This window comes from Mustela nivalis (genome assembly GCF_964662115.1).
Source record: "Mustela nivalis genome assembly, chromosome: 1".
Lineage (NCBI taxonomy): Eukaryota > Metazoa > Chordata > Mammalia > Carnivora > Mustelidae > Mustela > Mustela nivalis.
The window spans coordinates 213,053,147-213,076,567 of NC_139020.1; the positions used below are offsets into that span (position 1 = coordinate 213,053,147).

Sequence of the window (23,421 nt, forward strand, 5' to 3'; positions counted from 1 at the left end):
GCACCTCACAGCTATAAAGTGTCAGAGTGAGGATTTGAACCCAGCACTCAGACATGCCCTGCCTGGTTCACAACCACCACCTTAGAAGGTGGTGACTCCTCTGTCCTGGGGAATGGTGGAAGCAAGTGGTGTGTCCAGTGACTGGGGACGCAGTAAGGTGTGATACGGCCATGCTTAGTGAGACCACCACAGGCGCTCCGATTTCCTCATCAGCACCTCAGGGTTTCCCCTGGAAGCCTGGATGCCCCCTCCATGTTACTTTCTCTGAGCCTCAGTATTCTCACCTATAAAATGGGCACATTCCAATCCCCCTGGGAGGGCTATTTTAAAACACGGGTTGATGATCCCCAAGATGTATTTGGTGTGGGGGCCAGTATGTAATGAAACTCCAAAAACGGGAGATGGTGGGACAATGGTAGGGGACCCAAGAGGCAAAAGATGGGCTTAATGCCTTCTCCCTCCCTAGCTAAGGGGCCCCGAAGGTCGGGACCATTTCTTTCTTCCTCTCCAATGGATCCCCAGAGCCTAGACATGCCTGGCTGACAGTAGGTGCTCAATAAAATTTCTCTCCCGCCAGAGACACACACTAAGTAAGTACACTAGGTGGGGAGGAATTAGCACTCATTTAACTCATTTAACTTCCATTTGCTCCTGCTCTCATGGCTCTTTTTTTTTTTTTTTTTTAAGATTTTATTTATTTTTTTGAGAGTGAGAGGGGAGAAGCAGATTCCCCATGGAGCTGGGAGCCCAATGCGGGACTCCATCCTGGGACTCCGGGATCCTGATCTGAGCTAAAGGCAGTTGCTTAACGAAACTGAGCCACCCAGGCGCCCCGCTCTCATGACTGTTGACTGAAACTTCAGTCTGTGCTCATCCCACGGACCTCGTGGGAACCTGATGATGGAATTCATGAAGTAATGGGGGAAAAAAAAATCACGTCTTTGTTTTCCCTGACCGATACTTGCCATTTCCTCAATTATGAATGAAGACACCGGCAGGACTTGTGACTTTGTCCCCAGTAGAAACGCACAGATATTTTCATATTTGATTGCTTTGGTGCAAACCCCTCGAAGTACAGCAGACACCTGTAGTTATTAGATCTTGTCAGTTAATGTGGTGGTAAAAATAAAGGCATAGGCCGAAGCCTTGTTTGTCTTAGCATAGCTCTATTTGAAAAGGATTTTATCTCTCTCTCTCTCTCTTTTTTTTTTTTTAAGATTTTATTTATTTATTTGACAGACAGAGAACACAAGTAGGCAGAGAGGCAGGCAAAGACAGAGGAGGAAGCAGGTTCCCCGCTGAGCAGAGAGCCCGATGTGGGGCTCGATCCCAGGACCCTGAGATCATGACCTGAGCTGAAGGCAAAGGCTTAACCCACTGAGCCACCCAGACGCCCCTGAAAAGGATTTTAAAGTGATTATCTTACAGGTATTAAACACAATTTTTAAAATTGTGGTAAATATACTTAACATGAAAATTTCCACTTTAATCATCTCTAAGCGCACAGCTCCCCGGCACCAAGCACCCTCACACTGTCCTGCAAGTAACCCCACCCTCCGTCTCCAGAACTTTCCATCTTCCCAAACTGAACATCTGTCCCCATGAAACATGGACTCCCCTCCCCCTCCCTCAGCCACTGGCTCCCACCATCTACTTCCTGTTTCTATAAATTTGACTTTTTAGGGACGCCTGGGTGGCTCAGTGGGTTAAGCAGCTGCCTTCGGCTCAGGTCATGATCCCAGCGTCCTGGGATCGAGCCGCACATCGGGCTCCTTGCTCCGCAGGGAGTCTGACTCTGCCTTCCACTTTGTCTGCCTGTGCTCGCTCTCGCTCGCTCTCTCTCTGACAAATAAATAAATAAAATCTTTAAACAAAATTTTTTTTTGACTTTTTAGGAACTTCCTATGAGTGGAATCAGACAGGATTTGTCCTTTTGGGTCTGCCTGATTTCACTGGGTAAAGTGTTCTCAGGGTCCTTGCACTGTGTAGCAGAGGGCCGAGTTCCTTCTTTTTGAAGGCTGAAAAATATTCCTACGTATGGCTGGACCACACTGTGTTTATCCCTTTAGTGATAATGGATCACTAAGTCGTTTTTTAAAAAAATACTTTATTTATTATTATTATTTTTTAAAGATTCTATCTATTTATATGACACACAGAGAGAGATCACAAGTAGGCAGAGAGACAGGCAGAGAGAGGGGGGGAAGCAGGCTCCCCGCAGAGCATAGAGCCCGACGCAGGGCTCGATCCCAGGACCCTGAGATCACGACCGGAGCCAAAGGCAGAGGCCCAACCCATTGAGCCACCCAGGCACCCCCCAAAAATATCTTAATAGATGTATTTCAACATAATGGACTTTCTCGAAACTTCTTGTATATCGTTTTACACATCTACAAATGGTATCTTGGAAACATACTCTGAGCTTCTCCAAACTGACCAAGAAACCTGGTGAAAGGCATTATGACTTTCCTAGGTCCTTGTCCGTGAAAATAAATAAACGAATACAAATTATATTTACAACCATGTTGGTATAAAGGCAGATATAATCCGGGATATAATCCCGGTATAAAGGCAGATATAATCCATTGTTTTCTTTCTGATTTGAAAAGAAATGAAAACGTTTTCATGGGTCCCAGAAGTGGGATGGTCCCACATTTTAACTATGCCCAATGGACATGTGGGGGCTGGATCTGGGACCCCAAAACTTTAGGACCCCTTATGATTTTTTTTAAAAGATTTTATTTATTTGATAGAGATCACAAGCAGGCAGAGAGGCAGGCAGAGAGAGAGAGAGAGAGAGAGGAGGAAGCAGGCTCCCTGCTGAGCAGAGAACCCGACGTGGGGCTCCATCCAAAGACTCTGGGATCATGACCTGAGCAGAAAGCAGAGGCTTAACCCACTGAGCCACCCAGGCACCCCGAGACAGTCTGCTTTTTAAACTGTATTTACTCTCTCCCTAGACGGCGGGCGCGCGGAGAGCAGGGCTCTGCCCCTCTGGTGGTCCCCAGGGCCCGGGCGGGAGGGGTCCAAAGTCCCCGAAGATGGCAGCTCGCGGGGGCGCCGCGACTGTCGCAGCGGGGCGCCTCCGGGACTTTCCCCGCCCGGCAGGGAAAGCGTGATCTCACCTTCCTGCCTCGCCCCGCGCCGGACGCGGAAGGGGCCGGCGGAGGCCGGGGGTGGAGCCGCCCTCGCGTCTTGGGCGGCCCCGCCACCCGCGGGCACCGTCGCCAGGCCGCCAGCCCCCGCGCGGAAGATCGATGGAGCGGGACCCCGGGTAGGTGGCAAGGCGGGGAGCGGCGGCCGAGCGGGGCCGGGGAGGCTGCGGCTCCTGCCTGGGGTTCTCGCCCAGCCGCACGCCCTGCCCGGCTCCAGGAGCCCTGGCGCCCCTCAGCGCTCGGCTCCCCTCCCGGGCGGCCCTGGTCCTTCCTCCCAGACCCCGATTCCTCCTCGCCGTATGGCTCCCCAGCACCCCAGATCTCTCCCCAGCACCCTGAATTCCTTTCCGACGCCTCGAAGGCCGCCCAACCCCGTCGGATTCCTTCCCACCCTCCGGGGTCCCTCCCCAAACCCCAGTTCCTCCCAAACGCCGCTGGTGTCGCTCCAGCTCCCCAGATCCCTCCCCGGCAGCCGGGATTTGTCCCCAACGTCCGGTGCTTCGCCCCAACACCCCGGATTCCTCCCCAGTACCCCTCCCCCCACCTCCGTATGGCACACGCGCGCGCGCGCTCGCGCTGGCTCCCAACTTCTCCCGGAATTTCTCCCGAGCTCGGAGACTTCGCCCTCGCGCCCCACCTTCTTCCTGCCCCGCCTGCGCCGCCCCTCCCCCCAGCTCCTTCCGGGCCCCGAAGCCACTTTTCGCGGGGCTCCCGGGACCCCCTCCCGCGGCAGGAGCGTGCTTTCCCCGGCTCCAGTCCCCATCAGAGAAGATCCGAGAATCTCCAGGCCCCACGCCTCCCCCCCGCCTTCCGCTGAGGTTTGGGGTCGGCTGCTCCCCGCCTAGGAGCCGTTGCCGGTGGGCCCAGTGCTGGCTGCCGTCACCACTCAGAGTTGGGGGACCCCAGGAGATCCTTACGGGGCCCCCCCATCCCGCCCGCCGTTTCTTCCCTTTCCCTGTGGCTGAAGGAGGAGGAGGAGGTAGGGGAGGTCGGGGAGGGGGCGCGGTTGTGACTCCCAGGCAAGCTGGAGGTCCCGGGTGTGGGTTCCAGCCTGCGGGGGTGGGTCGGTGGGTGCAGGGGGCTCCCGCCTGGGCCTCCGTTCCCTCCTCTGGATAGGGTTGTGTACTTATCCTTCTGCAAACGTTTTTGAAGAACCAGGGGCAGAGTGGTGCCCTCGATAAGCAAGAACCGTGATGGGTCGTGGTGATGTGTGCCCGAAGCAGAGAGTGGGTGTCCCGCTGCTTCTCCGCTGGCCGGGGAGGGGGCCCCGCGGAGTCGGTACTCACTGAGTAAGGGCGGGTTCCCTGGAGCGAGGCTGCCTGGTTTCAGTCTTTGCCTCCTGACTTTCCACCTGTGTGACCCAGGGCAAGTGTCTCTACCTGTCTGTGCCTACCTTTCCGGAGTGCACAGGGGCAGTCCAAACAGCGCTATCTTCTAATGTTCCCTCGTACTTCCTCCTGTCCCCTCTGCCTAGTAAGTGCTCAGCAAACACGTCCTGAACAAATGCCCTTCCGGTCTCCATAGTTTTCAGGGAGAGTCTGGCTATGTTTTGCCTTCCATGTCGTGTTGTAACATTTCTTAATAAGCCAAAAGCAGAGAATGGTGCCTCCACTCTGCGCCCGTCGTGGTGGGAGCCGATTAGACTTTTTGTCTGGCTGGGGGGGAGGATTCAGCAGGAAACATTTATGGAGCACTCACTGTGTGCCAGGGGTTCTCCGGTCTGCTTGTTGATTGATCCCATCGGTCAGCATTTATTAAATGCCTCCTGTGTGCCTGTTGTTAGATGCAGCTGTGAACGAGACTAGCGAACACCCCTGTTTTAGTGGTCTGACTCCGGTGGCAAGCGACGCATTCTCAATGAAGTAAGTTGGTAGATCTGTAGTATCGGGGAAGGAGGAGCTGGAAGGAGAAAAAGAAAGCAGGGAGTGTGAGGGAGTGGGCTTCAGTTTCAAGCAGGGTGGCCGAGGTTGACCTTGTTGAGGAAGTGACATCTGAGCTGAGACCTAAAGGAGGCAAAGGAGCCAGCCATGTGGCTGTCTGGGGAAAGGTGTCCAAGTCTGAGGGAACAGCAGATGCAAAGGCCCTGAGGCAGGATCCTGAGGCAGGATCAAGCAGAGAGTGGATATCCCGCAGCTTCTCCGTTGGCCTGGCTTGAGCATTCCTCAGATCCAGGCGCCTGTAAGGCATGATGGTGCTAGAAGATAGGGGTTCTCAAGGCTCCCATTTCAGAGATGAGAACACTGAGGTACCCTTGTGCACTTCGGCATGCCCAAGGGCCTACCTTGGGAGTGGTGGAGCTGAGATTGGAACCCCAAGGGCATTTTTTTGCCTGCCGTCTGCTCTCCCTTGCCCTGGAGGTGACTCATTTCAGGTGGGCGTCACATGGATGAGACAGACGTGGGTTCTCAGACAAGGACAGCCGCTGCCCTGTTCTCCCTGACTACTTTGTTGCCAGCAGCGGAGTAGGAGAACTCTTTTTGAAATTTTTTTATTGTTTTAAAAGCCTTTATTTATTTATTGGAGAGAGTGAAAGAGAACATGAACCGGGGTGGGGGGGGTTGGAGGGCCCAGAGGGAGAGGGAGAAGCAGACTCCTGCTCAGCTGGGACCCCAAAGCAGGGATCAGTCCTAGGACCCCGGGATCATGACCTGGGCCGAAGGCGGGCTTCCAATCGACTGAGTCACCCAGGCGCCCTGAACTTTTTCTCTTAATTTATTTATGGACAGCCTGAATTCAGAATAGGACACAAATCCGAAGTCTAGAACTTGATGAATTTTCAGAGCAAACGCAGTGCAAAATAGAGCGTGACATCCAAGCCCGGTCCTCCCTGTGCCCGCTCCCAGGTGCTTTGCTTCTGCACATATTATCTGCCGTGACTTTTGTCTCTTAAAAATTGGAGGGCACATGGGGTGCCTGGGTGGCTCAGTTGGTTGAGCTGCTGCCTTCGGCTGGGGTCATGATCCCAGAGTCCTGGGATGGAGCCCCATATCGGGCTCCCTGCTTCGTGGGAGGAGCCTGCTTCTCCCTCTCCCTCTGCTGCTCCCCTGCTTCTGCTCTTGTGTGGGCTCTCTCTCTCAAACAAATAAAGAACATCTTGAAAAAAAAGATTGAAGGGCAACATGTTGACACATCTAGGCTTTTCTCCCTTTTTTTTTTTTTAAGATTTTATTTATTTGGCAGACAGAGATCACAAGTAGGCAGAGAGGCAGGCAGAGAGAGAGAGAGGAGCAGGAGGAAGCAGGCTCCCTGCAGAGCAGAGAGCCCGATGTGGGGCTCAATCCCAGCACCCTGGGATCATGACCTGAGATGAAGGCAGCGGCTTTAATCCACTGAGCCACCTAGGTGCCCCTGGGCTTTTCTCCTTTTAAGCTGTGTACACAGCTGCTCCCAGGAGTCCTGGGGAAGTGGAAGGAATGGTAGATCTGGGACTTGTTGCTGCTGAGGGAGGATATCAGACCATACTCCGAGTAGCGATCTTGCTAATTTCAGAAAGACTTGACCGTGGGTGGCGCCGGAGTAGAACTTGAGCGTTTTATCCTGTGACACAGCTGGCGGGGAGTTCCCTTCACCGCTAGGAGGAGCTGTAGGTCTCTGCGTCTCACCTTGCACCTGTAACCCTCTACCCAGTGTCCGGTAGGTAGGTAGGTAGATAGGTAGCTGCCCATAAGCAGCACACAAAAGCAGCATTTCCTGTGTCAACAGCTCGATGATCCCAGCCTTACTGGGTCATGGTGCCAACGTGTAAACCTTCAATGTCCCGCAGAAACAACGTGGGGTGCCTATGCCATTTTCCACTCCCCAACAGCGATATTAACAAAAGGAAAAGTGAAACAGGTCAAATCCATTCTCTCCCTGCATTTTATGTATCATAATAGAACCTACCTGTAACCAATACAAAACATTACTAATGAGGCATCTTACGTGTGTGTGTGTGTGTGTGTGTCTGTGTGTCTGTGTGTACACGCTGATTCTTCAATATCTGGTGTGTCTTTTACCGGACCTGGATTCCCGTGCTGTATTTCCAACAGTTTCCAAGTGGAATCTGGTCCTTCCAGAACAAGACTGCGTTTAACGGGGACAGAATATTTGAGGCTTCGTCGGCTTATCATTTTCCATTTGGATTAATTAAAAATGAATCCAGTTGCAAATTTTGGTTTCTCCTCTGCAGCAGTGGCTACATTTCTAATGCTCAGTAGCCAAGGGGCCATGCCTTAAAATACAGAGGAGGAGGTGGCTTACACACCAGAAATGTATCTTCTCGGGGCTCAGGTGGCTGGCAGTTTGAGAGGAAGCTGGTGGCAGGTTTGGCTCCTTCCGGGGCGTCTCTCCTGGGCGCGCAGACGCTGCGTCCTCACCGGTCTGGACACCGTGCACGTCTGTGTCCTCCCCTCCTCTTCTTCCAAGGAGACCAGTCACACGGTGTCCACACTCATGATGTCATTTTAACTTCAGCACCCCTGTAAAGACCCCAGTCCGAGACTCATGTCCCATTCTGAGCTCCCGGGAGTTAGGGTTCCAACCTGGGAATTCTTCAGAGCGACACCGTTTGGGGTAACAGCCTGTTGTGCTTTGCAGTAATTGTATGGGCTGGAGAGAGAGTTGGGTGGTATGGGTACAGACACACGTGTGTGCACCAATGGCTTTCACGCCATCTCAGCTGTGCTACCATAGTCAAGCTCACCCCTCGGAGTGCAGAAAAAAATCATATATCTGTTTCCCGTAAAGGGCCAGAGAGTGAGTATTTTCGGCGCTGCAGGCCACACGGGCACTGCTGTGACCCTTGAGTAGGTGGACAGTGGCCACACACTGTTGTGTGTCAAAAACCACAAGAGCAGCCAGTGACCTCTGTCCAAGGCAGCGATGCACAGTGTCCTGAGGTCATTGGTCTCTGTTCTAGGCCATTATGTGCAGTTGTGTGTGTGTATGTTTAATCTCTACACGCAACAGGGAGGGTTAAACTCACTACCCTAAGATCAAGAGTCACACGCTCTACCTACTGAGCCAGCCGGGCACCCCATCGTCAAGCTAATCTTGATTTTTTAAAAAATCTGCAAAGAAAAAAAAATGGAAAAAAAAATCTGGAGGAGGACAGGGAATGAGTGGTGGGGGTACCTCCAAAAGCTTTGCATGCAGAGGGAATAGCCAGTATAAAGGTCCTGAGGCAGGACCGTGCCTGGCGACCGGCGGCCTGGAAGAGGTCCTCAGTTAAGCCGACTCATTGCTTATATTTTATCTATACATATACCCACTTTATTACCCTATTATGTATATATCATATACATATCGTGTAAATATCATGCCCACTGGACTGTCATCTCCAAGAGGAAAGACTCTGTTTCTGTTTTCTTCTCTCTGACCTGGTGGGTTCAGCAGAGCCTGATACTTGGCAGATGCTGGAAAATTCCTCATTGAATGAATGTTTTCCTTGCTTCTTACACACTTCGCCATTTATCATGCAACAAATAACGTTTGGAGTTTTTACTTTGCATATTGGCCTACCTTTTTTTTTTTTTTTTAAGCTCACAAGGTGTCTTAAAAATATTTGAGGGGCGCCTGGGTGGCTCAGTGGGTTAAAGCCTCTGTCTTCGGCTCAGATCATGATCCCAGGGTCCTGGGATCGAGTCCCGCATCGGGCCCTCTGCTCAGCAGGGGGCCTGCTTCCTCCTCCCTCTCTGCCTGCCTCTCTGCCTACTTGTGATCTCTGTTATTTATTTTACAGAGAGAAATCACAAGTAGATGGAGAGGCAGGCAGAGAGGGAGAGAGAGAGGGAAGCAGGCTCCTCGCTGAGCAGAGAGCCCGATGCAGGACTCGATCCCAGGACCCTGAGATCATGACCTGAGCCGAAGGCAGCGGCTTAACCCACTGAGCCACCCAGGCGCCCCAATAAATAAAATCTTAAAAAAAAATATTTAAGGGGCACCTGGGGTGGTGCAGTCCATTGGGCATCTGGCTCTTGGTTTCAGCTCAGGTTGTGATCTCAGGGTAGTGAGATCCAGCCCCATGGGGGACTCTCTGCTCAGCATGGAGTCTGCTTGAGAGTCTCTCTTCCTTTCTCTCTGCCCCTCCCCCTGCTCAAGTGCTCTTTCTCCCAAATAAATCAATAATTTTTTTTAAAGATTTTATTTAGACAGAGAGAGACACAGCGAGAGAGGGAACACAAGCAGGAGGAGTGGGAGAGGGAGAAGCAGGCTTCCCGCTGAGCAGGGACCCCAGTGTGGGACTTGATCCCAGGACCCTGGGATCATGACCTGAGCTGAAGGCAGACGCTTAATGACTGAGCCACCCAGGTGCCCCTCAATAAATCTTAAAAAAAAAAAAAAATTTGGATTGCCAACTTGGCAAAACTTAGCAGTGTCCTAAAACTCTGCATGTGTGGCTTCTCTTGAAGTATTCACAGATGTGGTCCCTTGGAGTTGTTTTTCCTTGTGGCAACGCACATAAGCCACAGCCACCACACTGAGACAGGTCTAAGGTGGTTTAAAATTTCAGGTCCCCCCTCCCTCTGGGTGAAAGCCTAAGTCCTCCCCCCGTGGCCCACACAGCCCTGCAGGACCCGCCGGTTCCTCTCCCTGCCCTCCCCTCCTCCCTCTCTCCCGCTTGCTCACTCAGCCGAGCAGGCATCCTCGCTGCTCCTCCATCAATCCTGACTGGTCCCGCCCCAGGGCCTTTGCACATGCTGTTCCCCCTCTGCCTGGAACGCTCTTCCATCAGGTGTCCCTCTGGGTCCCATTCGTATGTTCTGTTGAAGTTTCTCTTGTCATCGAGGCCTCCTTGAACCACGTTATTTAAAACTGTGAACGGCCCCATCCCTGAATCTCGGGGTTTGTGACCCTCCTTCCTGTGTCATGTTTCTCCTTGGTGTTTATTCCCAGCTGATGTGCCGTGAATGTCACTCATTTGTTGGTTGTCTGTCCTCCACATGAGGAAGTCAGCTGCATTTGGGGCGATCTGTGCTGTTTCTCTCCCCAGCCCCTCCCCCAGCCCATACATCTGCGAGTCAGCATCTTGGGCCACTTCTATTTCTGAAACAGCCAGACAACCACTTGCCTCTCTACATCCTTCCCCCCAGCACCGCTCCCTCTGCCCCTTCTCGGCCACTTCTCTTCTGCCCTGCTCAGGGGCAGCTCAGTCCTGTCCCCCTTGCGCTTCTGCCCCCATCCCCGGTGCTGGTTCTCCTCATGCTCTCCCTGGGCTGCATCTGACCTTCCTGGAATCTTGGCCCTTGGCCCTGGGGCCCTAGTGGGCTGCATCAACTCAAAATGAATTAAAAAACAAACAAACAAACAAAACAAAAAACCCTGAATCAAAAACAAAACAAAAAACCCCTGAATCATTTTTGCACCGAGTCTGTGATTCATGGTCTGTGATCCATGAGTCAGCTTTGGCTCTAGACCAGGTCTTCAGGGACGGGGTCCTTTTCTCTCGGGGTGCCATCCTGGGCACTGCTCGAGGGAGGGGGAGCAAGCAGGGTCCCTGGCCTCATCTATGCGATGCCAGGCGTCCCTTTCCCTGTGGTCGTGACAACCACTGATGTCCCCAGATGTGGCCAAGCGTTGTGGGTTGGCAGTCAGAGGTGTTCTTGGTTGAGAAACACGGCTCTGGGCTTCGCGGGTGTCGTTGTGGGCACTGGGGTGGACCAGACAGAAGTGCCAGCCCAGCTGAAGGGCACGTAAAGGCTTCTCAGTCTCCTGGAATGGATCCGAACGTGTGTGTTTTTTTTCCTAAGACGGATTACGATATGCTTTGAGCACCTGCCGACCTCAGTTACGGGATTTGGAATATTCTCCCCAGCAACCTGTTGCTTGCCCTTGAGAAAGGCCTTTTTTTCTTTTCTTTTTTTTTTTTTTTTTAAGGTTTTATTTATTTATTGGACAGAGAGAGACACAGCGAGAGAGGGATACACAAGCAGGGGGAGTGGGAGAGGGAGAAGCAGGCTTTCTGCTGGGAAGGAAGCCCAACGCGGGGCTCGATCCCAGGACTCTGGGATCACGACCTGAGCCGAAGGCAGACGCTTCACGACTGAGCCCCCCAGGCGCCCCTGTGCCTGTTTCTTCATCCATAACATTGGCAGGATATCAGTTCTGGCCTCATTCATTCATTTCACGAGGTTAGGTGCCCGTTCTGTGGCTCAACAAACCAGCAGTGGTGGACGAGGCGAGGCCCTGTCCTCGGACACTCGTTGGTCAGGAGGCAGATGGCAAACGGGAAGATTCTAATTCAAGAAAAGTTCACCCAGTAACACGCTGTGGTGGGGAGCAAGGTGACGCGGGAGAGGCGGACTGGGAAGGGCAGGCGGCACGTGCCTCAGAGCTGAGTAATGAGACAGCCGTCCCTCGGGCAGAGATCTGGGGAAGGAGCCCTCCAAGCGGAGGGAACCTAGAAGAAAGCCAGTGTCTTTTTTTTTTTTTTTTTTAAGATTTTATTTATTTATTTGACAGACAGGGATCACAAGTAGGCAGAGAGGCAGGTAGAGAGAGAGGGGGAAGCAGGTTCCCGGCCGAGCAGAGAGCCCGATGCGGGGCTCCATCCCAGGACCCTGGGATCATGACCTGAGCTGAAGGCAGAGGCTTAACCCACTGAGCCACCCAGGCGCCCCAAGCCAGTGTCTTATAACCTGATGTCCCTAGTGACTGCCGGAGTCCATCAGTGACCGAGGTTGGCTCTGGCTCTCCGCTGGAAGGGCCGCCCTGGGCCTGAATACCAGGATGGAAGTCCGGGCGGGGGGCGGGGTGCACCTGGGAGCCCGATCAGCTCCCTAGTGAACAGGTACTAAGTGTCTGCTGACTTCCTTCCGGTCATCGGGCTCAGAACTTTCCATACGTGAAGGCAGCACAATTCCCTGAACCTATCCCACAAGTAAGCTTATTATTATTCCTAACAGACAGTATACTCTTGTGGTTGGGCCCTCAGCCTCCGGAGCCAGAGTTCGTGGGTTCAAATCCCAGCTCTGTCCCCCACTGGCTGTGTGACGTGGGGCAAGTGACCTCCCTTCTCTGGCACGCTTTTTTTCACACGCAAATGGGGAAAATAATACTGTCTACGTCTTGGGTGACACCAGGCAAGTGTCGACCGCTGTCCTCTTGCAGGAGGGAAATGGAGGTGGGGCGGGGGGTGGGGAGCGTGGCAGCGAGCTTTCCCAAGGTCACCCTGATGTGTGGGGGTGGCACCGGAGGGCAGGCAGGTGGCGGAGTCTCGGCCACCTCCTGGGGCTGCCCCCTTTCTGGAGGTGACCGTGTCGCTCTTGCTTCACAGGTCTACGGCCGTGTCCCCCGTGAGACTCGGTATGGTGAGCCCGTAGGGGACTCCGAGCATGCGGGAAGGCCAGTGGTGTGGAACATGCCTCCGCCACCCAGTGCTTCTGCTTCCCAGGGCCGCACCCACCCATGCCCATGGCCTGCGCGGGCCTGTCGCTCTCCAGCGCCTTTGACATCCTAGGTGCCGCAGGCCAAGGCAAGCTCCTGCATCTCAAGCACAAGCTGAAGACCCTGCGGTTGGGCTGCCAGGGGGCGGACCTCCTGCACGCCATGGTGCTCCTGAAGCTGGGCCAGGAGACGGAGGCCAGGATCTCCCTGGAGGCGCTGAAGGCGGACGCGGTGGCGCGGCTGGTGGCCCGCCAGTGGGCCGGCATGGACAGCACCGAGGCCCCAGAGGAGCCCCCAGACTTGTCCTGGGCAGTTGCCCGGGTGTACCACCTGCTCGCCGAGGAGAAGCTGTGCCCGGCCACTATGCGGGACACGGCCTACCGGGCCGCCCTCCACACTTTCCGCTCCAGGGACGACCACCGGCTCGCCGAGCTCCAGGGAGAGGCCCAGGACCGGTGTGGGTGGGGCATCATCGGGGACCCCGGGAGCTTCCAACCCCTTCACTCTGACCTGGGCTGCTTGCCAGCGTCCTCAGTGTCCCCCTCGGGCACCCGCAGCCTCCCACAGCCCATAGAGCACCTCTCGGGCTGGAGCAGAGGCCGTTCCCTGAGATCCACCGGCAGCCCCGCCTCCCTGGCCAGCAATCTGGAAATCAGCCAGTCGCCCACCCTACTCTTTCTCAGCCATCCCCGCAGCTGCCGTGGGCCCAGCAAGCTGTGTGATGAGCCCCGGGCCGGCCCGGTGCCCGAGCCTGCCCCCACGGGCTGCCAGGAGCCGGAGGAGGTCAGCTGGCCACCGTTGGAAGAGACGGTCAGCCCCCCACAGAGGGAGGCCGTCAGCCCCTCATCTGGGGAGAGTGCCAGCCCCCCACTGGGGGAGACTGACCGCCCCCCATCCAGGGAGAGTGACAGCTCCCAGGTGCTACCAAGCAGCCCAGTCCCTAGGCTTACTGAACTGGTCCCAGATGCAAGCCATGCTGGCCAGCCAGACCCCCCCAGAGCTCTGGAAATCAGCACCCACTACCCCGTGGAGTGCACCGAAGAGTTGGGAGGCCCGAAATCTCTCTCCTTGGCCTCCAGAAACCCTTGCCCTGACAAGGACCAGACCCCACTCCCACTTCCTGTGGAAGATACGGCTTCCCAGGTGGCCAGCCCACGCCCACCCGCGCCGCCAGCCCCGCCCACGTCCTCTCCGGGCCCTCCTCCGTCCACCCTTCCTTCCCCGGGCCTGGCGTCCAGCCCCTGCCCCCCTTCTCCCGAGCTGGAGTCAGAGCAGAGATTCTATAACTTCGTGGTCCTGCACGTCGCCGCGGATGAACACATCGCCCTGCGGGTCCGGGAGAGGCTGGAGGCCCTGGGGGTTCCCGACGGGGCCACCTTCTGCGAAGATTTCCAGGTGCCGGGGCGGGGCGAGCTGCACTGCTTGCAAGACGCCATCGACCACTCGGCCTTCACCGTCCTGCTGCTCACCCCCAGCTTCGACTGCCACCTGGGCCGCCACCAGGCCAGCCAATCGCTGATGAGCAGCTTCACGCGGCGCGGGTGGCAAGACTGCGTGATCCCCTTCCTGCCGCGGGAGAGCTCCCGGGCCCAGCTGAGCCCGCACACGTCCAGCCTGCTCGCCGGCCTGGTGTGGCTGGACGAGCACTCCCAGATCTTCGCCAGGAAGGTGGCCAACACCTTCAAGCCGCAGAGGCTACGAGCCCGCAAGGCCGAGTGGAAGAAGGAGCAGGAGGTCCGGGCCCTGCAGGAGCAGCGCAGCCACCTGGAGGGCGAGCGGCAGCAGGTGGCCAAGCTGAGCGCCGCCTACTCGGCCTACTTCCAGAGCTGCTGGGGCTGGCAGGAGCAGATGGAGGCCCTGCGGGCGGCTTTCGGGAGCCACATGCCATTTGGGACACAGATGCCCCCCGGAGGCCTGGGGCCTCTGGGCGCCCCCCCACCCTTTCCCTCCTGGCCGGGCCACCAGGCACCCCCAGAGCCTGCGTGGACCTTCCCGCCGCCCCCCGGCTTCCCGCCTCCCGGCCCCGCGCCCCCCCAGAGCCCCGGGCTGCAGCCCCTGATCATCCATCACGCGCAGATGGTGCAGCTGGGCCTCCACAACCACATGTGGAACCAGAGAGGGACGCAGGCGCCCGAGGACAAGACGCAAGGGGCAGAGGGACCAGGTGGCAGGCAGGAGGACCCGGACCTTGGGGACGCTCCCACCGTTTCCAGAGGGGGCAGAGGAGCGTGACGTCGGCCGCCGCTCCGCGGAAACCGTGCAAAGGGGGCCCCGATGACTTTCAGGCGCGCACGGTGTCTAGAACTGGACGCGGCATTTTCGAATTCTGCCCCAGGTGGTGGTGCGGAGAGCGGGCGGGGGATGTGGCTACCGGGCTTTAACTGTGATAAATATTTATTGAATGTTTCTGCGGTGCTGATCTCCTCTGGGAGACGACTTCTGTTCCCCAAAAAGCGTACCCGAGGAGAGGAGCGGGCTTCTCCGCGTGTGAGGCAGGGACCGGTCACAGAGTGCGGTTTCTCGCATATCATTGGTCAGAGCTTAGTCACGTGGTACCTCGGGTGCAAGGAACCTTGGGAAATGTAGTCTTCTGCTGGGCCAGGTGCTTTGCTTCAAGTTTTGGTTCTAATACAAGAGAACAGGGGAAGAAGAGACACAGCATTTAGCACCCACTGCTGTAGCTCCTCTTTTTGGGCTTCTTTTGGCCGCGGGGGTCCTGCTTTGGTATGTCGTGCCCCCCCCCCTCAGATCTGACCACGTGATCTTGGGCAAAGGCCTTGGGCTCTCCGAGCCTCCAGTTCTCATCTGAGAAGTGGGTGTGGTGTTTCAAGGTCAGCAGATCCTGCGCGAGACGTTGAAGCTGGAAGTGTAAGTGCTCATTAACAGCAGGCCTGGAGGGGACGGGGTTAATCTTTTCTCAGCGTCACAGACCTTTGAGAAAGAACAGAATTAACACTTGTTAGGCTTTAAAGATCTAAACGTATTTTATTTTGTTTTCATTTTTAAAAGGAATCTCTGCATCCAGAGGGGCTCCAACTCAGGACCCTGAGATCAAAAGTCACATGCTCCACCCACTGAGCCAGCCTCTCACTTCTGAACCTATTTTAATCCCCCAAATTGACCTCTCCCAGGGTAGAAGCTTATATTGTTGGGCTCATTTTAGGGATAGGGCAAGTGGGCTCAAAGGGGTGAATTTGAGTCCCCACTGACCACACAGATCAGAAGTGGAGGAATTATAATTTCCAAGGGAAGGAGTGCAGGAAGGGTGAACTCCGGCTGCCAGAGCCAGGAAAGCTGCCGGCCCCTCCCGCACGACAGGCGCAATCACAGTGCTCAAACATTAACTTGCAAGCGCTTTCCTTCGTTTCCTGAGGCCCCAGAGGGCGGGCGTGGCAGGCCTGGCTGAGTCACCCACGCCCTCAGATACCACTGGTTATTTTAGCCACTGACTCAGATTTTGTTGGGTGTCAGCTTTCTGCAGTCTCCGTGGCACTGAAGTGAAACCGAGGGAGGAGCCTGGGACCGGCTTCCAGGGTGGGCAGAGGTGGGCTGGGTTCTTGGACAGATGGTTGTCTGATAGTGGAGGCCAGAGCTAGCTGCAAGTAACTGGATGATGTTCATGTGAACATTTATTGAGCACCTTCTGTGTACCCAGATTGACCCAGGCACTGGAGTGCAGTAGGGCCAAAGGCAGAGGCAATCTATCCCTTGCTCTTCTTTTAGTTGGCGGTGGAGGGGAGGGGACAGTGGATGAGTCATCACATGAAATGAGATAATTTCAGAAAGTGAAGGCATATCAGAAGAAATGAACGGTGAGATAGGAGTGTCCTTGGTGGGGAAACTTTGGCCCGAGTGGCCAGGGAGGGCCTCTCTGAGGAGATGGTGTTAGAGCCAAGACCCATAGGAAGAGGAGCTGGCCATGATGAGACCAGCTTGAGGACCAGGGTGATTTTCTGGGCAGAGGCAACAGCTGTGCAAAGGTCCTGGGGCAGGGGCCTGCCGGTCATGTTAGAGGAACGGCCAGGATGCCTGTGTGGATGGAGGAGAATGAGAGAGGGAGGAGGACAGGGCAGGGAGGGGACCGTAGCAGGTTCCTGCTGGGCCTTGCGGGCCTCTGGGAGGACTTGGGCTTTTCCCTCAGGGAGTTGGTGTCCCTGAAAGGCTGTGGGCATAAGCCGGCAGGAGCTGACTCAAGTGTTCATCAGCGTCCTCTGGTGACTGCTCTGGGAAGGCCAGAGCCGGAAGTTGGGCCCAGTCCTGAGCCTGGGACCAGAGCAGTGGCAGCAGAGCAGGTCCAGGCCAGCCTTGATGGGGGCTGGACCTAGGTGGAGTCAGAGGAAGGACAAACGGAGACATTCAGAGCCCGAGTCTTTATTTCATCCCTGGGACATGGTGAGACTTGGGACAAGTCACAGCCCTTTCCTGGGTCTCCTCTTTCCCATCCATACACCGACCTAGTGACTTCAGGTCTGGAACTCCAGTACTTTGGTTGTCCCCGTGTCACCGCAGCATACTTAAAGGACAGGAATTTTGAAAGCCCTGGGCTGAGGCTTTTACATCCTGGCTGAGCTTATTTTATCCTCCCAACAGCCCAGGAGCCGGAGACTAACCTTGTCTCCAGTTTACAGATGAGGAAACTAAGGCCCAGAGAGGGGAAGTCACTTATCCAAGGTCACACAGCACATAAGTAGCCTCTGGGGGCAGAGGAAGGAGACAGTGTCTCTACCGGCTTCTAGCCCATATGGAGATTATGCAGACGGCTCATTCATGACCTCCATTGTTTTCTTTTTATTCTGTGAAATAGTCGTGTCCCTCTCCTGACTCCTGCATCTGTCTGGGTCACGGTAGTGTCCCCGGTGCCCAGCATGCGGTAGTTGCTCTGTAAGTGAATCCTTTTAAGGAACAGTATTCGGAGCATCTGAGGTGGGCAGGCCTATGCGGGACACTGGGGTTCACAGGGCACTGGGTGGAGAGGATGTGGACTCTTCCCTCTCTGTCCCCAAACCACATTTATTGAGCTCCTACTGGTGCAGCCCCTGTGGGCACAGTGGTGACCATGTGGTCACCATCCCCCCAAGGTGACCCGAGACAACTCTGTCCTATTCTCCCAGGACTCCAGGTCAGCTGCCAGAGACAGAAACAGTGACAGGGGATTAGTCCTGTGATGGAGAAGTGTAGGGGCCTACGGAGGCCCAAAGGTGACCGCTGACCAGCCTGGGGGGGATTAAGAGAAGTTTCTGGAAGGAGGAAGTAAGCGGAGCCCTGAGTCATATGTTGGAATGAGCGGTGGGCTGGGAAGAGGGTTCTTGGAGGTGTGCACAGCACGGGCAAAGGCCCAGAGGCCAGAAGGCCGCCTAGGACAACTCCAGGCCCTGCCGTGGAGTTGCCCGGAGCTGGAGGCTCAGCCTCGAGTCCTGTTGCCCTAGCGCCCCCTGGTGGCCACCAGGCCTGGAGTGTTTCCTGGGAAATACCCTGTCTCCGCTAAGACAAACAGCCTCAACGAAATACAGAGGGGGAATTTTTTGAAAATTTCCCCTTCTTCAGAAACTGGGAAACACGAATCAGTAACAGATGATTTGTTTTCGGAGGTTCATAGCTTTGTCCTTGCTTGGAATGATGTCTTTCTGGGATGATTAGGTCTTGTACAATTGTCCTCCCGCTCTCTGGGCCCAGAGACGGCAGTGCATTGCCCAGTGTCACCTGGTGCGTGTGTAGCTGCCACCGGCCCCGGGCAGAACTTGAGGGATTTTGAGTTGGAATTTTGCAAGTCTTTTGCATCTCCCGCGCGGTCTGGATGGCCCACCAGAGGGCGCCCGTGAGCACCTCCTCCGCCCACAGTCCTCCAGGGCTCCCACCTCTCTGGGGTACAAGCAGGAGTCCTCCTCGCCGCCTCCAAGGCCCGGCTCGAGCTGCACTCCCCACCGCTCCCTACCCCCCCCCCACCGCTCCCTCTGCACCCCCACCCTCACTTACCTAGTCTGTACGAGCCACATGGGCCTCAACACACCAGATGTGGTCCTGCCCCAGGACCTTTACATGGGCGGTTCCCTCTACTTGGAATGTCCTTCCTCCAGAAGCCTACATAGTCCCCTCCTCACCTCCTCCAGATTTTGGCTCAGATGTCATCCTCTTACTGGAGGCTTCTCTGAGCGCCCCAGTTAAAATCATTTACAACCTTGTCTACCAGATCCTCCCATCCGCCCCTCTCATTCTATTGGTCTCACTTTGAGGCAAAAAACAGTGAGTCATTTATTCACTGAGCAGTTATCATCTGCCTTCCCAAGAAGATGGGAATTTTATCTTTTGATTTCACTGCTGGACCCCGGTACCTGGCACACAGCAGGTGCTTAATAAATGAACTTAAATCAATGTGCAAATCTTTTTTATCTTTAAAATAACCTCTTTGTTCTGTTTCCCTCCTCCCTGCTGGTGAATGAACTGTTCATTTGCTTTATCATACGTTCATTGAACAGTATGTATTGAGCACCTAATGTATGCCGGGGATGGTTTCAGATTTGGTGGACAAAGTGTTGACTAAAGCAGACCCTGATTTTGCCCTCACGGGACTCACAGCTCTGTGAGGGAGACAGACACACCACTAGGTGGTTGCAGTCGGGGTGGTCCTGGGTGTGATGGGGGATGCAGATGCCACTGTGGGGGCCCTGGGGCTGGGGGCAGTCGTGGGAAACTTCCTGGAGGAGGCATTCCAAGAAGGTAAGGCTACTGCAGACTGAAGGTATAGCCTATGCAAAGACCCCGTGCTGGGAGGTAGTTTAGCGCTCCTGAAGGATGGGGAGGAGCCCATCGACCTGAGAACCTGTGTCACATATGTGGCCCCCCTTCCCCCCAGAACAGGATGCCGCGTTTATTTGCAGAGACCCAGAAGGTGCTGCAGTGCATACTCTGCGCCACCAGGGGTTGCCATGGGATAGAGATTCCAGTACACCCCCCCCCCCCCCCCCCCCCGGGGCTGGAGACACCCCCCCCCTGCAAACTCCCTGAGAGTGCCACGTTTCAGGTCAGGTCATGCTGGCAGCCCTCTTTTCCCGCTTAGAGCCTCCGTAACAACAGCCGCTGTATACATATCCCCATTAACTGGGTCTTTGGAAATTGTCCAGTCTAATGCTGTTGGGGATCACAGCCCAGAGGGCAGACACCTGCTTTAAGTCACACAGCAAGTTCCATCCCAGCCAGGCCCACACCGTGCCCCCTCTCATCCCCAGTGCTTCTGGGTGGGGATCTTTTATTTTTAGCCTGGCCAGGAGATATGGCCTTTTTATAGCCCTGGGAGGTGCGAGGGTTTCCGATTTCCAAGGGAAGTTTAAAAACTTGTTCTCTTCCCAAGAAGAGGAGTTTTCTGACCTCTCAGAGGGGCCTGGCCTCCTCTTCTGTCCTCCCTGCTGCCCCCTGGAGTCCCTCAGACCCCCTAGTGGGCTCTGTGCACGCCCCATCCTGTGAACCCTGTCCGCCTTCTCCGCGGGCACCTGGGTGCTGGCAGCGGGCAGGCGGGGCTCCGGAGCCCTGCCGTGACGCGGGGCCATCACATGGGGTCATCACGAGCTCGGGCACCCTCCCGGGCACCCCCCAGCCTTGCTCACCTGCCTCCTGCCCTCTTCTTTGCTTTTCTATTTAACACTGACTGCCCCAGCCCCGCCGGCTTTGATCTCCTGGAATTGGACTGTGGTGTTGGCTACACAACCTTGGGACTGTAAAAGCCACGGAACTGCACACTTCCGAACGGTGGATTTTCTCCCAGTAGAAACTTGGAACTCGTCTTTATTTTGGACCGTGGGCCATTTGCAGTATTAACACTTCTAAACTCAGTGGTGGGGGGAGGCTGGCTAAGCATGGTTCCCTAAGACACATTCGAATAAACATGAATACCGTGAGGCTCTCGGAGCCCAGCCGTAGCGGACGTGGAAGTGAGAGGGCAGACAGCAAGCACCGTGCAGCTCCCGTGCCCCAGGACATTTTCACCGACCGTCTCAGTCCTTCCTGCCCCATGCAGCCGGCAGCTGGTCCTGTTCACCCCGGAATTAGAAGACACTGAGGCACAGGGAGGGGCGGGGCATTCCCAAGGTCACGTGGCCACTGTCCTGACCTCTGCCCGCGTGGCCTAGTGAGCATGCGCCTTCCCTTAGTGAGGAAGCTGGACCCTGTCAGAGCTTTGAAGGCGGGTTGGTGGCCCCAGGGCCAAAGCCGCGCCGCACGCGTGTTTCACCTAATTTTACATGACTTTTGTTCTTAATAAAGTATTTTGTTGGGGCGCGTGGGTGGCTCAGTGGGTTAAGTCTCTGCCTTCTGCTCAGGTCATGGTCTCAGGGTCCTCTGCTCTGCGGGGAGCCTGCTTCCCCCTCTCTCTCTGCCTACTTGTGATCTCTGTCAAGTAAATTAAGTAAAATCTTAAAAAATAAATACATAAATTATTAAAAAATACCTTGTTATTAATGTTTTTAATTGCCGTGTCGTTAATAAGTGATACTCATTCCCGGTGTACGGTCCGGCGACTTGGACACTTATTTCTAGGCTTTACTCAGGGCTCGTTTTGTCAATTTTACTTAACTTTTAAAAGAGCCAGCTTTTGGGTTCATTGGTTTTTCTCTACTGTTTGTGCATTTTTTTTTAATTTTAAAAAAAGTCCTGGCTTCCACGCACTCGGGTTTAATTCGCTCTTGAATGTCCAGCTTCCTGAGGGGACACTTTAGACTGGGGCTGGCGCGCTCCTCTGGAGAAGGACCTTGCAGGCCGGATGGCTGGCTGTGTGGCCACCACTAGCCGGGGGACCTGCGCAGTCCCGTCCTGTTCCTGCAGCCACCGCTGGTGACCTCCGCGCCCCGGGGGGTGGAGCGCAGAGCGCTCAAGGCTGTGCAGCGCGCGCCCCTGCTCCCCAGGCCCCCCAGCGCGTTCCGCCCTCACTCCATGTGGCCTCTGTGTTGGGCCCTGGGCCACAACAGGGAACAAGCTGGTGCACGTGGCGTTCTAGGGAAGGGGACACCAGGAACAAGGAAGGAAGCAAATGAAGAAAACCATCAGGGTCATTCGACGGGTTCGAGTTACACGTGGGGGCTGAGAAGGAAATAACCAAGGGGGATGGGAATGGTTGAGACGCTTTCGACGAACCGGGAGGGCTTCTTGGAGGAGGGGACATCAGATCAAAATTATAGCTCGATGAGCTTTTGGTAGGAGGACACGAAGGCCTTAGGCAGGGGGGAGAGGTTGCACTGGGGGGGTCTCAAATGTCCCACCCAAGGCACGTTCAACGTCTCTCCTGCAGCCTACGGGTAGCACAGGTGCGGGGGTCCCGGAGGGAAACCGCCTCCCTCTGCAGGAGTGCTGCTGGCGGCGCCCGGATCCGGGCTGGGTGTTGCCGAATGCTCGTGCTCACCGGTCGGTGGAACGGTCGGTGGAACGGGCTCCTTGTCCAGTCCCTGCCGAGCGCCCCGCAGGAATCGAGGACAGGACTCGCTCCAGGACAACGGCGTCAGCACCCTGCTGTGCCGTGCGCCGGCCCCGAGTGCCCGTGTTCCCAGGAACTGGACACCTCCCCTTTCCAGCCTGTGACGTGACTCTGAGCCAGGCTATCTTTAACCCGCGGCCGGGACGCTCTGCTCTGCTCCCCTCCCTGTAAACACGGCTCAGATGACAGTCCTGGAATCCGGTGAGCATGGTGACCCCGGGGCATGCAGGGCCCAAGCTAGAGGCCCTGGACTCCCCGGGGGGGGGGGGGGGACGTGCCCCTGTGAATCCACCCGCCCACCTCCCCCCTCAGCACGTGGGCTCCCAGGACCCAGCCGTGACCGACACGGCGAGGGGCTCCGGAAGTCGGAGACAGGGACCCACCGAGCAGCTGGCTGAGTGGGTAGAACCCAAGCTCGGGGAGTGGGGCCGGAAGCAGCTACATGGGCAGGGGACCCCTCCGACCCCTCCCCCTGCCTCCCGTGTGGCCTGGCAGCCGTTCTGTCCCTGCATTTCACGCAGCCCCGCCTTCACTCAGTCTGCAGAGGTTTGGGGACATGGGGTGGAGCAGTGCACACGCTCGGCTCCCGGCCCACTGTGACTGGTTGGGGCTGAGGGGAGCAAGAGAGCTGCCCTGCATCTTGTGGGTCGCTGCCTGGTGACACCCCCCTGAACTCTTGAGTGGCCTGTGTGAGCCTGGGGCTGAAGTCACAGTTCTCATGTCTAGGCTCCGGAAAAAAAAAAAACATGTGGCCGGGGGTAGGGGACAGTTTCCTCTGTGGCAGGTCTTGAAACACGCCATAGCCCGCGTCCCCAGCTTGCAAAATAGGGAGAAGAACACTGACTTCCCAGAGCTGCCCTGAGTGGCTCACGGATGGAGCCCGGCATCCAGCAAGGGCACAGTATATGCTCTGGCTGGTGCAGTGTCTCCTGAGGCCACTTGAGCACCCGCTGATTCAACGGCCGCTCCTTCAAGGCAACGATGCCTTCACGCCGCAGCGCCGTAGGTGCTCCCTGTCCCGAGCGGGCGAGGCCCCCATGAGGTCAGGAGGCGGAGGGCGGGCCTTCCCCAGGCATGCAGGGGTCCTGCCGTCCCCGGCCACACAGCAGGGCTTGCACTGGGCTGACGTGCAGACCCTGATTCCCCTCCCCAGGCCAGAACCGGCTTCAGGAAACCCCCGAGCACCCCCACTCCCCAAGCCGTCCCGTCTCGGGAGGGCCACGCCACCTCTTCTGCGCCTGCCCAGCCACAAAGTAGGGGTTCGGTGTTATGTCAGCGGCTCTCCTGCTTTTCCCACGCGTGGGACAGGCCACTTCCCTGGGGAAATCGGACCGGCGGCCCCAGGACACCCCTCCAAACGCCCCCGGTGAGAGACGGTGGTTTGGGGGGTCTGGGGTCTCCACGAACCCCCCCCCCCATGGGGCTCTGCACTCCGCAGCGGCCTCC

At 56.2% G+C, this 23,421-nt stretch overlaps 1 protein-coding gene across 3 annotated transcripts; it reads left to right on the plus strand.

Annotated features, from left to right (window-relative positions):
* Nucleotides 1-2,807: 2,807 nt before the first annotated feature.
* On the plus strand, nt 2,808-14,924 carry TICAM1 (TIR domain containing adaptor molecule 1). 3 transcript variants are annotated; one of them, XM_082744060.1, is made up of 3 exons: nt 2,808-4,134; nt 4,939-5,017; nt 12,409-14,924. In XM_082744060.1, the coding sequence occupies exon 3, from the start codon at nt 12,540-12,542 to the stop codon at nt 14,748-14,750; it is 2,211 nt and encodes a 736-aa protein (XP_082600186.1). In that variant the 5' UTR covers nt 2,808-4,134; nt 4,939-5,017; nt 12,409-12,539; the 3' UTR covers nt 14,751-14,924. The 3 variants fall into 3 exon arrangements, with proteins under 3 accessions (XP_082600186.1, XP_082600184.1, XP_082600185.1); XM_082744058.1 differs by having other exon boundaries at nt 2,808-3,274; XM_082744059.1 differs by lacking the exon at nt 4,939-5,017 and having other exon boundaries at nt 2,808-3,274.
* The last annotated feature ends 8,497 nt before the right edge of the window (nt 14,925-23,421 follow it).